This window comes from Haliotis rubra, unplaced genomic scaffold (genome assembly GCF_003918875.1).
Source record: "Haliotis rubra isolate DU_JTF1 unplaced genomic scaffold, ASM391887v1 Scf182, whole genome shotgun sequence".
In the NCBI taxonomy this organism is placed as follows: domain Eukaryota; kingdom Metazoa; phylum Mollusca; class Gastropoda; order Lepetellida; family Haliotidae; genus Haliotis; species Haliotis rubra.
The window spans coordinates 556,353-575,678 of record NW_025765803.1 but is presented as its reverse complement, the minus strand read 5'-3'; the positions used below and the strand labels follow the sequence as shown (position 1 = coordinate 575,678).

At 39.2% G+C, this 19,326-nt stretch overlaps 2 protein-coding genes across 3 annotated transcripts in view; one reads left to right on the top strand and one right to left on the bottom strand.

The window, feature by feature from the left end:
- The window catches only part of LOC124273578 (peptidoglycan recognition protein 1-like), a 197,772-nt gene that overhangs the window by 66,941 nt on the left and 111,505 nt on the right, over positions 1-19,326 (bottom strand). The window lies entirely within an intron of this gene.
- On the top strand, positions 6,234-18,729 carry LOC124273575. The gene is made up of 6 exons (XM_046708861.1): positions 6,234-6,305; positions 15,328-15,377; positions 15,595-15,604; positions 15,865-16,032; positions 16,666-16,749; positions 17,080-18,729. The coding sequence occupies exons 2-6, from the start codon at positions 15,363-15,365 to the stop codon at positions 18,039-18,041; spliced, it is 1,239 nt and encodes a 412-aa protein (XP_046564817.1). The 5' UTR covers positions 6,234-6,305; positions 15,328-15,362; the 3' UTR covers positions 18,042-18,729.

The window sequence follows — 19,326 nt, the reverse complement described above, 5'->3', positions numbered from 1 at the left end:
TTCACCTGTAACCCTTCATACAATGAACCATGGGCGTGGTGCTCGTCGAATCTACGATTCTAAACTGACAACAGTCACAACAATAAAGACCCTGACATTTTGAACCATGCAGGAGAACACAACCAGTTCATAGGCCTCGACCACTTGGTCATTTCGGCTTCTCTCATCACTAGCATAGGTTACTAGGTACCTTCTCTGGATGGCAGGTTGTCAAAATGAAATGATCATGAAATGACGAACTATTGCCGCATCCATTAAAACAAGCTGTGCCATGCTTTTATGTCGTGGTGATGCTTTAGTATGGGCGGTGGGCGAGCTGTCTAAGGCGCCAGGCTAGTAATCCAGCGAGCTTGGAGGTGCCGGGATCGAGCCCACCTGTGACCGGGTGTAAAAAAACCTTGGAGTCAACTTTGTTTGCAGATTCTTTCAGTGTGTCACAACTCCTAGTGTACAGCACACAACCCTGTGTACTAAAAAGAACCCACGAATCCGTTGATAGATGACCAGATGGTACCCTTGCCAATACGTGCAAAACACCTAGTTGCGGGTACATCAACGTGCAGTAAACTTGGACAAAGTACTGTGACTATGTGTGCCTGTCCACCCAGCTGTGAATGGGTACCTCGTAAGGATGGGAAAGCCACATTAACTCGGTGCGCCTAGTGGGCAAAAAGAGTTGTATGATCCCCAGAGAGTTGAGATTGAAAATTCGATGTGCCGTTGTGATGGACATCCAATGATCGAGGGAAAACGAAAGCGCCTTTGAGCAGTTGTACTGGATATTGGCGCTATACAAATGTTAGTATGTATGTATAGTGATTGAGTGAGTTGGTTTTAGCTTATAGCAATATTCCAGCAATGTATACTATTCACACTTTGCAAAGGATCAAGTCATGGATTTAACAGAAAACTATGGTGTGGGGTCAAATTTGGTTGAAATATATAACCTTATAATAAGCATGGACCCTAGGTTTCAGTATGTCATTGCATGTTGTGGATCCCATACCTGCTATTGACAGGTGTTGTGTTCTTGTCAGTGACTCGTTCCATGATTTGCAAAATGGTTGATAGGTGCCATGAAAACAATTTTTATGGTTACTCATGTATCCAGTGCATACGATTAAAGTGTCTGTTTGCCTAAACAAGGGTTACTATATTATTATTTTTCCAATTTTAAATGGATACAATTTCAAATTATAAATCTACGTTTACGTAAAGTTGTGAATTTTGCGATCCTTAGCAAAGTGTGGGTAGTATATATCCCCAGCGGGGGACTTCACAAATGGGCTTCACACATTGTACCCACTTGGGGAATCGAACCCGGGCCTTCGGCGTGTAAGTGAAACCTTTAACCTAAGGGCTTATCCACTGCTCCCTGTAAGTACAAGCACTCGAAAGCATGTTCTGTTCAACTTCTCAAAAGGACATTCAAATTATTAATACGCAGAATATTGATTGGTGATTCGAGGAATACAAAGTTCCAGAGGGAATTTTCTTTACTTGAGGATGATATCAAGGATGCGTAATCTTTTATGGTCTGTCATTTATTTGAATTATTGAGGACAGACTGCAGTAACATTACTCAACTGTGAGTAGCGTTCATAATGTGTGACCAGCTGTGTCAGATATAAACACTTATAACCGGTTGTTATTGTTTTTATACGACATCTGTCGTCTCTAGAATGGTTTGGGACACAGCTAAAGCCGGATTGGTCTAAAATATACTGAGCTGGGTGCCGTTCCACTAACGGATCTTAACTAAGATCAACCTTAGCAAGTTACGCCGATTTTACAATCATCTTAGCTAAAAGTTATACCCTTTTCACAAACCGACCAAAGCCGGTCCCGATCTTCCGATCCAATCCAAACTTTGGTCGAGACTCTTTCGTGCAAGAGAAAGAGAAATTCCAGGCTCGAGTAATCTCCCTTTGCATAGTCTAGAAGACGATGGAAGTAGCTTTGGAACCAAATGTAAAAGTGGAGAAATAACGATAACGGTCACTTCTCACTTTATGATATACTGCATTTCCATGACTTCTCACTGTATGATATACTGCATTTCCATGACTTCTCACTGTATGATATACTGCATTTCCATGACTTCTCACTGTATGACACACTGCATTTCCATGACCTCTCACTGTATGATACACTGCGTGTCCATGACCTCTCACTGTATGATACACTGCATTTCCTTGACTTCTCACTGTATGATATACTACATTTCCAGGACTTCTCACTGTATGATACACTGCATTTCCATGACTTCTCACTGTATGATATACTGCATTTTCATCACTTCACACTGTATGATACACTGCATTTCCATACCTTCTCACTTTATGATATACTGCATTTCCATACCTTCTCACTGTATGATATACTGCATTTCCATGCCTTCTCACTGTATCATATACGGCATTTCCATGCCTTCTCACTGTATGATACACTGCATTTCCATACCTTCTCACTTTATCATATACTGCATTTCCATGCCTTCTCACTGTATGATATACTGCATTTCCATCATTTCTCATTGTGTGATATTCTGCATTTCCATGACTTCTCACTGTATGATATACTGCATTTCCATACCTTCTCACTTTATGATATACTACATTTCCATGACTTCTCACTGTATGATACACTGCATTTCCATACCTTCTCACTTTATGATATACTGCATTTCCATACCTTCTCACTGTATGATATACTACATTTCCATTCCTTCTCACTGTATGACACACTGCATTTCAATACCTTCTCACTGTATGATATACTACATTTTCATTACTTCACACTGTATGATACACTGCATTTCCATACCTTCTCACTTTATGATATACTGCATTTCCATACCTTCTCACTGTATGATATACTGCATTTCCAGGACTCCTCACTGTATGATATACTGCATTTCCATCATTTCTCATTGTGTGATATTCTGCATTTCCATGACTTCTCACTGTATGATATACTGCATTTCCATACCTTCTCACTGTATGATATACTACATTTCCATACCTTCTCACTGTATGACACACTGCATTTCAATACCTTCTCACTTTATGATATACTGCATTTCCATACCTTCTCACTGTATGATATACTACATTTCCATACCTTCTCACTTTATGATATACTGCATTTCCATGCCTTCTCACTGTATGATACACTGCATTTCCATACCTTCTCACTTTATGATATACTGCATTTCCATGACTTCTCACTGTATGATATACTGCATTTCCATCATTTCTCATTGTGTGATATTCTGCATTTCCATGACTTCTCACTGTATGATATACTGCATTTCCATACCTTCTCACTGTCTGATATACTGCATTTCCATACCTTCTCACTGTATCATATACTGCATTACCATGACTTCTCACTGTATGGTATACTGCATTTCCATGACTTCTCACTGTATGATATACTGCATTTCCATGACTTCTCACTGTATGATATACTGCATTTCCATGACTTCTCACTGCATGATATACTGCATTTCCATACCTTCTCACTGTATGATATACTGCATTACCATGACTTCTCACTGTATGATACACTGCATTTCCATCATTTCTCATTGTATGATATACTGCATTTCCCTGACTTCTCACTGTATGATATACTGCATTTCCATAACTTCTCACTGTATGATATACTGCATTTCCATGACTTCTCACTGTATGATACACTGGGTGTCCATGACCTCTCGCTGTATGATACACTGCATTTCCATACCTTCTCACTGTATGATATACTGCATCTCCATGACGTCTCACTGTATGATACACTACATTTCCATGACTTCTCACTGTATGATATACTGCACTTCCATCACTTCACACTGTATGATACACTGCATTTCCATACCTTCTCACTGTATGATATACTGCATTACCATGACTTCTTACTGTATGATATACTGGATTTCCATACCTTCTCACTGTATGATATACTGCATTTCCATGACTTCTCACTGCATGATATACTGCATTACCATGACTTTTCACTGTGTGATATACTGCATTACCATGACTAATCACTGTGTGATATACTGCATTTTCATGACTTCTCACTGTATGATATACTGCATTACCATGACTTCTCACTGTGTGATATACTGGATTTCCATACCTTCTCACTGTATGATATACTGCATTTCCATGACTTCTCACTGCATGATATACTGCATTACCATGACTTTTCACTGTGTGATATACTGCATTACCATGACTAATCACTGTGTGATATACTGCATTACCATGACTTTTCACTGTGTGATATACTGGATTTCCATACCTTCTCACTGTATGATATACTGCATTTCCAGGACTTCTCACTGTATGATATACTGTATTTCCATGACTTCTCACTGCATGATATACTGCATTTCCATGACTTTTCACTGTATGGTACACTGCATTACCATGACTAATCACTGTATAATATACTGCATTTCCATGACTTCTCACTGTATGATACACTACATTACCATGACCTCTCATTGCATGATAAAATGCATTTCCATGTTTCACCTCACGCTTGGAATAAGTATCGGAATGATATGTCAGCAGGCGACATTGTCTGTGTAAAATGTTGTGCTTGTTTGTTGTTTGTAAATAATCGTGTCAGGGCAAGACAATCCAATGATCAATATGATCGACATGGTACAGCTGTGATATTGCTGAATACAGATGGGAAAAGTACATCGGTGATGTTGATGTTGCCTTTTGGAGATCGACATGGTGTAGCTATGATATTGCTGAAAACAGATGGGCAGAGCACGTCTGTGATGTTGCTCTTTGCCTTCTTAGATGTGATGACTTTAAAAACATGTTTGGAACATCTGCAATATTTGGAATTACGCTTTCTCAGTGAAGTGCAGATTCTAATACTTTTTTGTATTTGGTAGAGTTCCAACTCTCAGAGTAAGGCCCCTAATCGCCAGTACACAAAGTCAGCCGTCTAGCCCACTTAGCCACCACAGATTCCACAAAAATGCAATTCGGACAACTTGTATAGTCTGTTTGGGTCAAAATGATACCGATGAATCACAATCGGTTCAGCATCAAGCATTCATTTCAAGTAGGTTTTGTTAGACTCAGTATAGCAGTGTAACGAATAATACTGAGCCTAAGTTTACTTAGACTGCCGTCAAAAGAAACGAAACATGCTTTGAATGGCATGATAATGCGTAACAAACCAACACCAATCTGTAAGGTAGATCAATATCCCAAAGCTACATTTACCGCCTTATTATTGCGATCTCAGTCCAATAGAACTTATCTCGGGTATCGTAAAATCTGATTTGGCAAAACTGTGCACAGAATGTGCACTAATTGTTGACATCCCAAGCTGCACGTTCTCCCCGCCCTTGAGGCTGTTCCTGCAACAGTTTATCGTAACATTACCCTCGTAAAACTTCACAAGAAAAATCAAAACAAAATAATGATTGTTTGTTGAATACCTTTTTATTTTGGAGACAAACGTTATGAAACTTTTTTCCAGAGTTGGTCTGGTGTTTTCATTACATTTTGTGTTGAAATGAATGTGTGATTATGTACCGATTGAGAGATAGATTATGATTCATCGGTGTCATTTGGAGTCGAACAGACTGTGGTCTAGACCACGGATTTTGTGAATACTTCTGACAAGTGTAAATTGGCACGGCTCCCACACATGTTATCCCTGGGTCTACACATTCTCAGTAAAGATTCTAGTACTTTTGTTGGAGTGAGTCAAAAGAGTTAGAATCTGTACAGAGAAAGTGTAATCCAAAACAGAACGTGTTACATTTGACCAGTTTCTAAATGACATTGTATCGTATTTAAATTCTTTTCATAAATAACTTCCATTGATAGTGAAACGAGTTGTCTTGCATGGTAGAGGAGAGGTGGTCATGGAGGTGATGTCACCGTGCCCTGTGTTAAACCTATACAAAATGTGTTAACTCGATCGATCGATCGAAAGTAGCAGCTGCGCTCGAGTTCCCGGTAACCAAAAAGGCCCAAGTGAGGTGGCGGCAAATGGTAATAAATCAAACATGATAAAATCGTCAGCACATATTTTCAAATGTCTTGTCATCAGTAGGGGGTGGCGGAAACAATGTGTACGAATCTACCACACACTTTTACACACAAAACACGGCTTTATGTTGTCATAAACGATTGTTTACATTTACAACAACCTTGATCAGGCCCCTTTGCTTGTCACAATAAGTATGTATATTACATCAGGTGATCAGTCTGTCTTTGATATTACAACCCAGCCGCACCCGACAGGGAGCAGTGTAGGTAAGATGGCTCTTGTTTTGGGGGAGATGTTGGTGTACTGTAACATACATATGGTGTTCGCTCCAAGGGAACATAAATCTATAAATTATAACAACATAGACAGCTGTTTGACACATTGTAATCTATTATGTGATATTCACTTTGATTCGTCTGTGTGTTGATAGACGAATGTGTGGTCTACATAAATGCTTTTCAAAAGTCATGAAGTAAGTTTTTTCTTTCAAAATGTCGAAAGTAACTACTGCTTCTCGATATGTGTGTGTTTGATTTAACATGTAATGTGAGACTCTCCCGCTTTCATCTCTAATGAGATGGTGTTTGTTATTATCCAAAGTTTAAGGAAATGGTATTAAATCTTAATTCTTTTCATTTTGTTGTGTAAAGTGGGTACTAAAGACAGTGAACTTTGTTAAAGCGTTTACTGTTAAATGTGTATTGAGAGGAGAAGTTCTATACAAACTGAATATACCGAACCAGGTATATAATGAACCAGGAACATGGAGCTGGTCGAATCTAGGATTCAAAATTGTCACCAGTCACCATAACAAATACCCTGATTATTTGAACCAGGGTCTAAGCAGCAGTATAAACAATGGCAGAACGGGACCACTCCCCCTCATCAAGCTTTTTCACCTGAATTCTTATCCGTTTTGCTAATCTGATCGAGATGAATGCACAGCTCTTGATAGGGAACTATATCTGATAATTTTGAACCACTCAGTTAAAAACCCGAGAGTTTTCGATAAGACCTTACCAAGTCTTAAGGAATGGTTTCTACTGGTTAATGTTAGCATTAAGTTTGACTCATTTGGTGTGAGGGTAGCTCCATTATGTTTAAACATTTCGTCGTTTAGCGAACAAACACTATAATAACCATCGGATACAATGTGGTGGTCTTTATTTAAACATACCCTGTCATTGATTTTCTCATTACTTATATTAGTCGTGGGTAATACTATAAATAATTATATAATATACAAAGATACTAAATTATATTTTCAATGAGTGAAGCGGATAAACTAACGAACATGGAAATTGTGGTGGACCCATGGTAGAAAATATATCATGTTCGTCAACAGTGCAAGCAAATTTGAATAGGATATTGCTATAAAATTGAAATGGGTGGAATGTTGCTTATGTCTATAAATTCATAGCTGATTCTAACCGCTTTCAATAAGTGCTTGGTACCATAAGTAATATGTTCATTAAGTAGTACATCTTATTTGTTAACATTTGTAAGCATGCATCACTTCTTACGGTATATACCATCAGAATTCCAAGGTAGAAATGTAGCAGTCTATATTTAGCCTGTTTGCTGATTCTATTTCCTTTTATATGTAAGATCAATGTTCAAACCTTGTACATATAGCTTCTTTGGAGACAAAATATTGTTTAAATCAAATCGTTTGAAAAGAGATACAAACATATGTAAATATGAATGGAAGGTTTAGCCTCGTGAGTCACGCAGATTGGAATGTGAGTTACTGAAATTGAAAATATTCACCCAAACGCAACCGTCCACGTTAAAGTGGGGTCGAAAGTTGGTCATCTCGCCTCAAAGTTGTGTTTTGGCGCTACACTCCAGCGGATCGCATTTTTTTTCAGTCTAAGATATACTACCCATCAAAAGCTTAAACTCAATAGTGACAATTAAGTAAAAGTAAAGGTTAATGGTACCTGCGGCAAAGATCAATTATTTACAAAACCCTGCAAGATATCATTACACAGCTTACAAGAATTCGATATGGGTCATGCTTCCACAAAATAAGATCATTTCCGATTTCCGTAATTCTGCAACAAACATAACTGTCTGAGATTGGAATGTGTATTGAATTTCAACTGAGTATTTTTCTACTCCAGCAGGTAAAGGGTTAACAGAATGTATGAAATAAAGCTCACCTTTTCTAGCTCATTGTACATGTCTGCATATGAATATAATTCTGCAGTATACAAGCAGGTCAAAATTAAGACTATTCTCTGCAAGAAATGAAATATCAAATGCTCAATGGATAGGAAATATTACTTATAAGTCAATCAATTCTAACAATTTGTGCAAAGTTTCAATTACACACCTTCAACTGAACAACACAGGGTTTGCAGAAACACCGTTCCTGGTCTTAAATTGATAACACTAAATGTTTCACTTTGCTTTTAAGGATAGGTATAGTTTCACACAACTGCTTATCATTCTGCTGAATCACACGCCAGACAGCGATGTGTGCGTTCACCTGTACCTGTGATATTTTTATACCAACATAAAATTAAATCACGTATATCATCAATGTTTTACAACTTTATTTTGAATGGTAGACGCTATTTAGAAAATGTCTCGATCAATATTACACTATATCATGACTTACAATTCCTTTGAATTTTCAGTACACATATTCTATTAAAAGTGTCACGATCAAGATTTGCAAACTTTTTTTGTTTGCAGACAAATAAGGAAGTATACCATATGACCTTTTTACACTATTATCTGATTATTGCATTGTATTCCAATAGTTGTGCCACAAAATATTTTATAGATACATCATCAACTTCAACCTTTATATAAACTGTGGTCAAATTTAGTTCCATGTGTTTTCTGTGGGATGTTATTTAGTATGTATGTAACTGATTAATAGCTAAAGATATGCATGACGTAACAAGTCAGCCAAGTCATGGTTGGGTGTATTGTTCTCATGCACTGATACATTCAGTTATCTCAGCCTTCATTAAAGCAAAACAATGGATAGTATAAAAACGTAGTAGCCATTTCTAAATAGGGAAGTGCTGACACAGAAAGGAATGTGTATTCACGCGACAAGCTCACTGTGTGGTCATTGTTGAGATGTTATTATAGATCATGAGCCACAACTGACTAGTGTGGGGGCTGCGACTTGACATTATTGAAAAGAGATGCCGTGTGTCAACAACCTGTTTGTGAGCTTTTTAGGTAGATAACAGAATTCGAAGAACAGCATTTTGCAAAAATATGAAATTATCTAAGCTGTAATCGTTTTGTGTTTTCTTCACACGAAACATTCGAGTTCAACTACACAACCTGGATGTATTGTAGGAATAGTTTCATTGGTAAATACTTTAGGTTTTTCTGTTTATTTGGTCAAAGCTTCTTTAACTTGCTTTGTTGTTACCTCTCGGTAGTTATTAAAAGTACATGAACACTCATAAACACGCAATGTATGCATGACGTCAAGGTTAGACGTGATGACAGATGCGAATACACTAATGCTAGATTCTTCATTCAGCCCAAACATGGCGTAGCAGACCTTTCCATATAAGGTTATGCTACTACTTGATCACCCGATCCAGAGCGGGGGCGGTCTTGTAAAAAGGCAATTACACTGGTGCCAGCAATATATATATATATATATATATATATATATATATATATACAGCCAACTCTCGTTAATCCGACACTTGTGGTTGCAGAGAAATATGTCGGATTAACGGAAATGTCGGATTAATGAAAATGTCGGATTAATGTATTTGTGTGAAAATATCAATGTTTGCTAAATGTCATGATCGTCATACTGTTGCATGCATATCATAAATGGTACATCTAGTTATCTTCATCGTACGTAAAAATATTCACAGAAATAGAAAATACTAACAATACATACTAGTTATCATTTATGAACATTCATAGATGGCATAACATACATATATAATCACGTAAGCGAACAGTTTCATATCTATTTCATGACCACATTGGCACAAAACTCACGTTTGTTTTTACCGCATATCAGCTGCCATTATGACCCGGATGTTGAATATGTTACAGTTTCCATACAACTAATTCCATAATAACATGTGGACGTCTAATGTACACTCAGGCGTGTATCATAACATATATAATTTATAACTTGAAAAAGTCTTTGATGGCCATTAACATCAAACACGTCTAAGTGGTGTGTCAGAAATGTTTGCAAAGTGTTCAACGATGTTTTGGCCTCAGATAGCTTGAAGCATTGGAATCAGTCGTAGAGACGCTCAACCACTAAGCAGACTGCTTCAGGAGGTCAGATACGGTTGATCGTCCAATCTTCACATCAAACTTCTGCTCAGCAAAAGTGATGACTTCTTGTTGTGTTGTCTGGGGTTTGTCTTTCTTCAAAAGGAGATTTCTTTCTAGATCAATGGCGTAACTTCTACAAGGAGTCGCTTAGCAGGTGGTGTACATCTTGTGATGAAAACTCATGTCGGTTGTAAACATTTTATACAGCTCGCTCTACTGTTTTTTCTTGATTAAATCGTCTCAATTAATTATTCTGTGTTCCTAATTAACAAGTTTGATGTTCACTGACGAGAGTAATTATCACTGTTTTAAATGGTTCCCTAATTTTTTGTCGGATTAACGTGATTGTCGGATTAATGAGTGTCGGATTAACGAGAGCTGACTGTATTCAGGGGTTCGGGGGCGGTGGTGTAGCCTAGTGGTTAAAGCGTTGGCTCGTCCCGCCGAAGACCCGGGTTCGAATCCTCACATGGGTACAATGTGTGAAGCCCATTTCTGGTTTCTCCCGCCGTGATGTTGCTGGAATATTGCTAAAAGCGGCGTAAAACTAAACTCAGTCAGTCAGTAATAGCCTGTTCAAGATCATATTGTTTTGAACAATAGGATTACTGAAACATATTTACAATGTGCATGACACCATAGAAGCATGAATTAAAAACAACGAAACAAAAATTGTAACAGGCCTTTTATTAACAACATAAGGTGTCAGTCTTCACAAGTGTAGGGTTCAAGGGATTTTCACAAGAAAAATAAGCAATCTTGACGGTTCAATGATTTTAAAGCTTGTATTGTGTTTTAGTCCTGACATGAAACATGAAACAACTCAGATACAGCAGAAGAACTTTTTTCCTTTTGAATTTCATCACGTCATGGTTGATATTGTACACACGATTCCAGATGCGTTGTAAACCCACATTTTGCCACTCCTCCATGTCAGTGCTTGAAGGCTTCCCCTGACATTGTTTTCCCGCAGAACCTCCTCCTTTCTGTACTGGAAGTTGTTCCTCGCCTTCACTGTTGTCGTCACTATCATATCTGAGACGTTATCTCTTGGATTTCAAACTGGTGTTTGCTGGACACCATGTTTTGATATGTCGCTGTAGATCATGCATATTGTCTATCCATACGCCGCAGTCGGTACACGTAGTGGCCATGGTGAAAGGTCCTGTGTCGTCACTCGAGATGGATGCTGTTTCAACGTTGTTGTCAAAGCTATGAGATCTTTCTTTGGAAGTGTGATCATCACAAATGTCGGAAGCTGTCTGAACTTCTAATACTGGAGAGACCTCTTTTACCTGTTCTTGTTGCAAACCACTCTGTTGATCAGATGTATTGAGGTTTTCACGAGATTGACATGGAGTCTAATCTTTTCACTTGTACTAGGTTTGAGATCCACTGTCCATGGTGTCCATAAGGTGTTTCAACAGCCTTTTCATAAAGAGTCATAAATCTACTAATGTCGTCAGGAAATATGCTTTTGGCAAATAACTTCACCTGCTGTCTGTCCACTGGTGAATTGAAAAGTGTTACATAATGTGAATTTAGAGCAATGTCACGAGATTCCTTACCTCTTGGGAAGAAGTTTTGCAATAGCAAAAAGATAATAACATTTTTGCGGTGGGAGGTTTGAGTAAACAGACGGGAAATCCGCTTATTGTTCTTTGCTTCAGACAGAAAATCATCCAACACCATCATGTTCTGGTTGTGGGCATCAAAGTAGTTTTCATCTTCGATATTGTAAGGTATTCCTTTCACAAAGGTCTCTATCTAACGTACCTGCCGTTGCACCGAGCTTAGTCTGCACGGTTTGTAAAGCCTTAGTGGTCTTCGCAGACAGTTTGGACCTTGTATTACAGAAGTCGGTTAAGCTTAATTCATTACAGATAAAGTTGATGCCATGGCGACCAGCTAGTATAGATAATGCGAGGGGTTTTCTAGTATGGGAATGCGGGAGATACCTTGAGAAGCCTTAAGTCGCAGAATCCCTTTTTTCATCTATCTCAAACTCAACCGATAGGAGTAACTTAATTTTCATCTTCCTTTAAGGCATCGTAATAATCATTAACAGCTGGATGTAAACCCATGAGTGGGGTTTCATAATTCAAGTTGGTTCCATCGGAGAGAGCAACGTCGGACAAATCGTGCTTTTGGAAGATTAAGAGAACCATTAGGAGTCAAAGCAATTCGTCAATCCATTACTATAACTAACAATCCAAGTACAATTAATCAAAACCAAACGCTGTCGGTTCGCTTTCCTAATCTGGGCAATAATGACGTAACCAAACGTTGTCGGTTTGCTTTCCAAATCTGGGTGTTAATGACGGTACTGCGAGACTGGCTTTGAATATTAGTTTTACTTCCACGGATGATAAAAGGGAAATCGTTTCGAACACTGGCCAGGAGATCGTTAAGAAAACGATTATTAAGTCAGCGAAATTAAGACAAATTGCAACTAGTATTCGTGAACTTTAGCCATATTGTCTGATTGTGTTATCGTCAACAAAAGATCACAGGGATGAAAACAATACACTGTGGAATATCAATCTGAACGTGCCTGCTAGACCTTTGAAGTGTATTTTGATCATTCCGGAAGAAGGAATTATGCTGTTTCAAAAAGAAATGAAAAGTATTGGAACCCTGAGATTACAAAAGTAGAAGTGATTATCGAGGGTGTGCCTAATCAGCTACTTAGTCAAGGCGCGAGGACCTACCAACAGCGGGATGAAATAAACTGCAGTCCAGAAATTAACTCGATTAAGAAGAATCTCGGTCTCGTCGATTTGACGATCGGTGATTATCTGATGAGTAAGTAAGAGCTGTGGCTGGATATGAGATCCACGAATGATCAACTTCATGGTAAGTGGGCGTCGAATCGAAAACGAGAGCAATGTTCTCACGATCCAAATCACGTCATTATGGATGCACAACTGAATTAACAAAAACACTTTTATATTGGATATGTTGGAAGGTTATTTTTTCGTGTGTTTTTTAACCATATCGCTATTCTTTGTACTATACTTGACAAAAATGTTTAGGGATATATGTAAATTTTGATACTATGAGTAATAATCTATTTACTCATTGATACACTGATAAACTATAAATAATAAAAATACCAATATCCCTGTCTTTTTTTGTCCAGTATATTTCACATGTCAATAAAACGTACACGGGGAGGGAATGGGTTATGCATGACGAGGAGGTGCTTCAATTGACCCTGGAGTACACTTACAGAACTGGCTGTGAGCATTTTACAACAAGTTTAAGAGTGAGTCAACGCTTTTTATCCATAGACGACTGTCGCGCTAATAAAGAGATCACTGAAAAGAAAGATTTGTTGTCTTATTTAGCATTCTCGGGCCATCATATTGAGCATAGCATTTGGGTACTTATGCAAAAATTCAACTCAGTAACGAGTGTGTAAATGTGAGCCCGATTTTAATCTGTCCACGACTGAGGTAATGTGGAAATATAATAGACTGTCACTGTACGAGTTCTCCCCCTGTTTGCTCGATGACGGACGTAGAACACTGGTTACTTCCTGGTTGTATGGACGGGTGGAGTGGGCGTACATAATGTCAGTATCTCTGTAAGTTTGTTCATGTTTGATGTTGTTTTATGTTCTGTCTCCGTGCTTTGGACTGAACTGTTGCTGTTGACTTTTATCTTGATATTGTTAAGTGTCGAATGTCTTCAGAATAGGCTGCAGGGACTATCGTCGGTGACCGAGCACTTGTCTTGACAAAGCTACCTCATACACTCCGATGTGATCCAAGACACATACATCCACGTATATATAACTGTCCATTCTATGCTGAGTGTCTTTCCCAAACCAAACTGTCAAAGCCTGAATGGCTATTCCAATCATGTGTAATTTAGCCTGTCAATAGGTACACATGTCTTTGCAAGATGGTTGTCTTTGTTTTTTTTGGTTTCAGCAGATAATCTCCTGACGTTGAAATTATGATTTATGAAGTTGTATATGTCTAGACCTGTTGTTTGTCATGCTTAAGAATCAGTGGTCTAAGCGTTGTCTAACTTGCTAGTTCTTTAGCTGCCTTTGCAAAACCTACTCATAGTGATCAATTGTCCACATGCTGGTTGAAAATGAAATAATTGGATAATACTCTTCTCCTGGATACTCCTGGACATAACCATATATGTTTTTTTTTAATCTTTTCGATTTTAATCTTGCATGAGTTTAAAATTTGACCTTGTTCATTATTACCTTCAAACGTAAACCTGTCTGACGTATCCGAATGTGTGAGTCTGAGAAAGACCAACCTTATCATGTCCGGTTTATTTCTGGTCATGAGGATTGTACTTTTAAACTTTTAATGGCAATGACTATTAAGGAAATATGCTAAACTATTAATTACATTTACAGAAAGGACTCGTGAAAAATGGAAACTGGACCTCTGACAAACACACCAGATGTGACAGAGTGCAGACAATCCACATTGACATCAACACAAGATGACACTGTGACAGGATCAGAAGCAGGCACACAGTCAGTTATTGAAGGGAACCAGCGCTAGGACATTCAATCCACACTACCTGCAATACAAGATGATGCTCTAATATAAGGGAGTCAACAGCAGAAGAGACAACCAAACCCTTCCTCAACACAATAAGGTGCTGTGGCCACACCATCAGCAGACACTGTGGCAGTAAAAGAAAGGAATAATGACATTTAGCATTAATTAGCTAAATGGGTTAATAGGCAGCAATTCCCTCTGCATGGAGCAACCAGCCTGTGTAGCAATGCACGTGGCCGTTTGTTATTTTACAAAGCATAACAATTACGTCACTTCCTGGGTTATGTCACTTCCGCAGGCCTACGACACTTCCGCTTCCTTTCTGATCTTTGCCTGTCGGATTCGGTTTTAACTTTAAATTCTCGTCGAAATCCCGTGATTCGCCTGTTTCGTCTATAATTCGCGTTTGCTCTCTGCTCTGTTGCTCTCGCTCGCTTTAAAGTCATTTTCTCCCTTGTTTTAGTACTTCAGGTCTCGCGCCTGGTGCTCGCCGTAACCATGCCACCAAAGAGGAAAGCGGCTGCGAACCATAACAGCTTAAAAGGACGGGCTAAGGCGGCCAGACGACAGACTAAGGGGCCCACGCACTTCTGGTGCAGTCCCCACGAGCTCTGCCCCACCGGTCAGTCAGGCCTTCCAACCAAAGAACCCTCCGTCCCCTGCAGCCAGCACCACCACGACCACCGCTCAGCTGGAGCCAACTTTCAGCACATTGCTGGCCCCGTCAGGCAATGTGCAAGGTATGTCGCCATTTAATCACATTAATTCATGGTCTAATATGCTTACCCGCGCGGTAGCCAGTCACCTGTTGACATACAATCCCCTCAAATACCTACTCAACCTCTCGCACATCGTGGCATGCTGAGTAACGCTGACAGAGTAGTAAATCAGCGGCTAAACTTCAGGGCTATCGATACCATAAGACTTCATGTCAGAAAGACAGTGAAAGACAAAACTCACGGGGAGACTTTATTGACATGGAAGTCACTGTTGCCATCAGAAAATCCGGCGCTAATAGAAGTGAGTCAACAGCAGGGGAGACAACCCAACCCTTCCTCAACACAAGAAGGTGCTGTGGCCATACCATCAAAAGACACACCGGCGATTATAGAGGAGAACCAGCAGCAGGGACTTCAGTCCATTTCTACAACCACACACAACTACATCGGTAATTCTTCCCCCTCCAATAACTGTCATCTTATTGTTTGAGCATATTTTTCCCATCATGATGGCTGCCTCTGTACTTTGGTAGAGTGTCTGACAAATTCAATAGAAAATAGGATTAGATGTAGATGTCTCTCAATCTCATATCTCTGATGTGGTAAAGGATTATTAATTACACATCTTATGGGACTAAATCAAAGTTTAGAAATGGAATGTGATGTAAGTTGGCTGCCATGGCATTAAAGGAGAGCAAACAAAGAACATCCTGGTTCACATGTTAAATATTAACGATCTTCTTCACGCAAGTAAATAGGCACATTTGTATGTAACTGCATACTGTTACCTGAATGTTTAATGTCAGTTTGAGCTTATGTCCTGTGTTATTGTTCGTAGTCAATCCGTCTAATAGAGCTGATTGATCACAATTTACCATAAACATTTTTCCAACAAGTGAAAGCATACTTGAAGAACATAGTCAAGCTTATTTTCATATATTTTCTTCAATTATTTCCTTCAACTTCGTTTGTTTTTGCTCCAGGTTGTTCAGTACCTCAGTAATATGTGTCCCAGTCCTTCAACGTTGATTTTTGTCAGTATCCCTCTGTCCTACTCATTCAAATTTTGTTTCTTGTTCCAGGTTGTTCAGTATCCCAGTATGACCTGTCTAACTCATCTCAAACTTCAGAGGGGAATCTCGGACATCGTGGCTGTGTATCACAAGGTAAAGTGTTAGTGAACGGTCACTTATATAGCGAAAACTTGTCTTCTATCACTGTGCACAGATTAGGAATGGACCTCACTTTCAGTTAACATAGTATGCAACATTACTTTTGTAGATAGATGTTGTTACCAGTTGGAATGGAGAAATAAAGTTCAGAATATGTTTCCATTTCTGTTTGTTTAGTACAACCACTGAGCTAGCCTTATGTGAAAATATACTATATAATTACAAGCATATTGTTCTCATCTATTTTTCATTAAAATCTCAGTCTTTCTGGTATTAAGATGTTTGGGAAGACGTGTTCTAGTCCTCTGATGTTCTTGTTTTCAGCATCTCTTAGCATCAGGATCAAGCAACTCAATGAAGGGTTTGAGGAAATTGGCACACTCCATAAAGCAGAAGAACTCCTAAAAAGACACAACCATGTGACAGTTTGTGGAGCTCCCGGCGATGGAAAAACAAGCATTGCTCTCAAGATATGTGAGAAATATCTGCGAAAGAAATATGAAGTTGTATTTGTTGAAAATGTTGAAGAGTTTCAAGAAGATACAATAATTCAGCGACAGTGTCACATGTTGATTGTGTTTGATGATATATTTGGTTCTGGACCATTTCCGTCCAATCTGCAGAAAATCAAGAAGGTGTTGGCCAGACTGGCTGATGTTTTAGTAAACATCTCAGTTCAAAGGGTAGAACAGGACAAGAAGAAGAGAGAGCAGAAAAAACTGAATGCAGACAAGAAGAAAAATGAGACTTTGTCTGCTGCAGATGCAAAAAGCCTCTACAAAGTCCGCTTCATCTTCACATCTAGAACCTACAACTGGAATGAAGGATGCAGCAGACTTCACCAGTTCAAAATAAATCTCTTCAACCCTGAGAGTGTTATCGATTTGGCCACAACTACTCTGACAACTGACGAAAAGAAATCTATAATAAATTCATTCTTGAAAAGAAATCAAATGTTTGACATCTCCAGTCAGGACAAGAACACAATTACACAGTTACAAGACAACATGTTTGGGTTTCCACTCATCTGTCAACTTTACTGTACCAACCCAGCCTTCCAGATGCTCAAAATTACTACCTTCTTTCAGAACCCTGTGACCTATCTGAGAGGTGATCTTGACACCATTATCCGTGAAGGTAGCAGCAGATCGGCAGCCCTCGTTCTCCTCGTCCTGTGTGGGGGGAAAGTTGGACCTTGTCTCTTTCAAGTCGGGGACAAAATGTGCAGCATTGTTCCAGGTTGTAAAGGAGGAGATAGCAACCTGCACTCGTACAGACATCGGTAAGGAGATCAGCAACTTTACCGGCACCTACTGCACAGTAGAGAATCATGTTGCCTCCTTCTCACATCCATCCATTCACGACGCCGCAGCATGTGCTTTGGGCCCTCTCAATGAAGTGTTGTTACTGGAACATTGTTCTCTGCAGTTCCTATATGAAAGAGTCAGACTTAACAGGGATGATGGTTTTCAGTCAACCCACACTGATGACGTGACAAACACGATTTGCATCACTTCCAATCTATTTCCATTAGTCATTACCAGATTGGTGCAAGGTGTCCGAGAAGGGTGTTTTAGATGGACAGTTGGTCACCCTATATTCAGCAACGACCAAATAGCTTCCTCCTTCTTGACACAAATGATGTCAGACCTGCCAGATGTTGTTCACAGAAAAGATACGAGCTCCGGTGAATGCTTTCTGTATTGGGTCTCACTTTCAACCAACCAGTCAGTGTTTGAACGCTCATTGTCACTGATTTGTAAAGAGAGAGGCCTTTCAAATTCTGTTGTCACTGACTTCTACGATAGTGTCATAGGCTGTATACAGAGTGGCAATCTACTGTATCTTCAGCGTATTGCTGCTGCACTCAAACAGCGTGACAAATTTAATGTAGATTACAGGTCAACGGGCCACAAAACACTGCTGATGATTGCTGCTGAGGCAGGACAGTTGGATGTGTTCAACTTCCTACTGCGAGAGGGAGCTGATGTTTCAACGACAGACAGTCGACATCGTAACTGTCTTCATCATTCATGTAAATCAGGAAGTAAAGATATAGTAAAAGTTCTTGTTAAACAGTTCCCACATCTGATCAATGTTGGTGATGAAGATGGAAACACCCCCGCAATTGTATGTGCTGAGTCAGGGCAACTGGAAATCCTCAAACTTCTTGTTTCACACAAAGCAGATTTAACTAAGACGACTGAGTATAACATGATGAAAATATTTCATATAGGATGTATCCAAGGTCATGTTTCAGTCGTAGAATATTTACTGACATGTGAAAACATAACCCTGCGAGGAGAGCAGGGACAAACAGCACTGATGATGGCAACAGCAAGAGGACACAATGATGTATATAATCTTCTTGTGTCGGCGGGAGCTGATTTGTCACTGACTGATGAATACAACGATGACTGCTTGAGGTTGGCAAGTGAAGGAGGCAACATGTCTATAGTGAAACACCTCCTTTCCTTGAAAACATTTGACATCAACAGGCAAGGGGGTATTTATAGACGGCCAGCTGTTATGATGGCAGCTGCAAGGGGATACTGTAATGTATATTTTCTT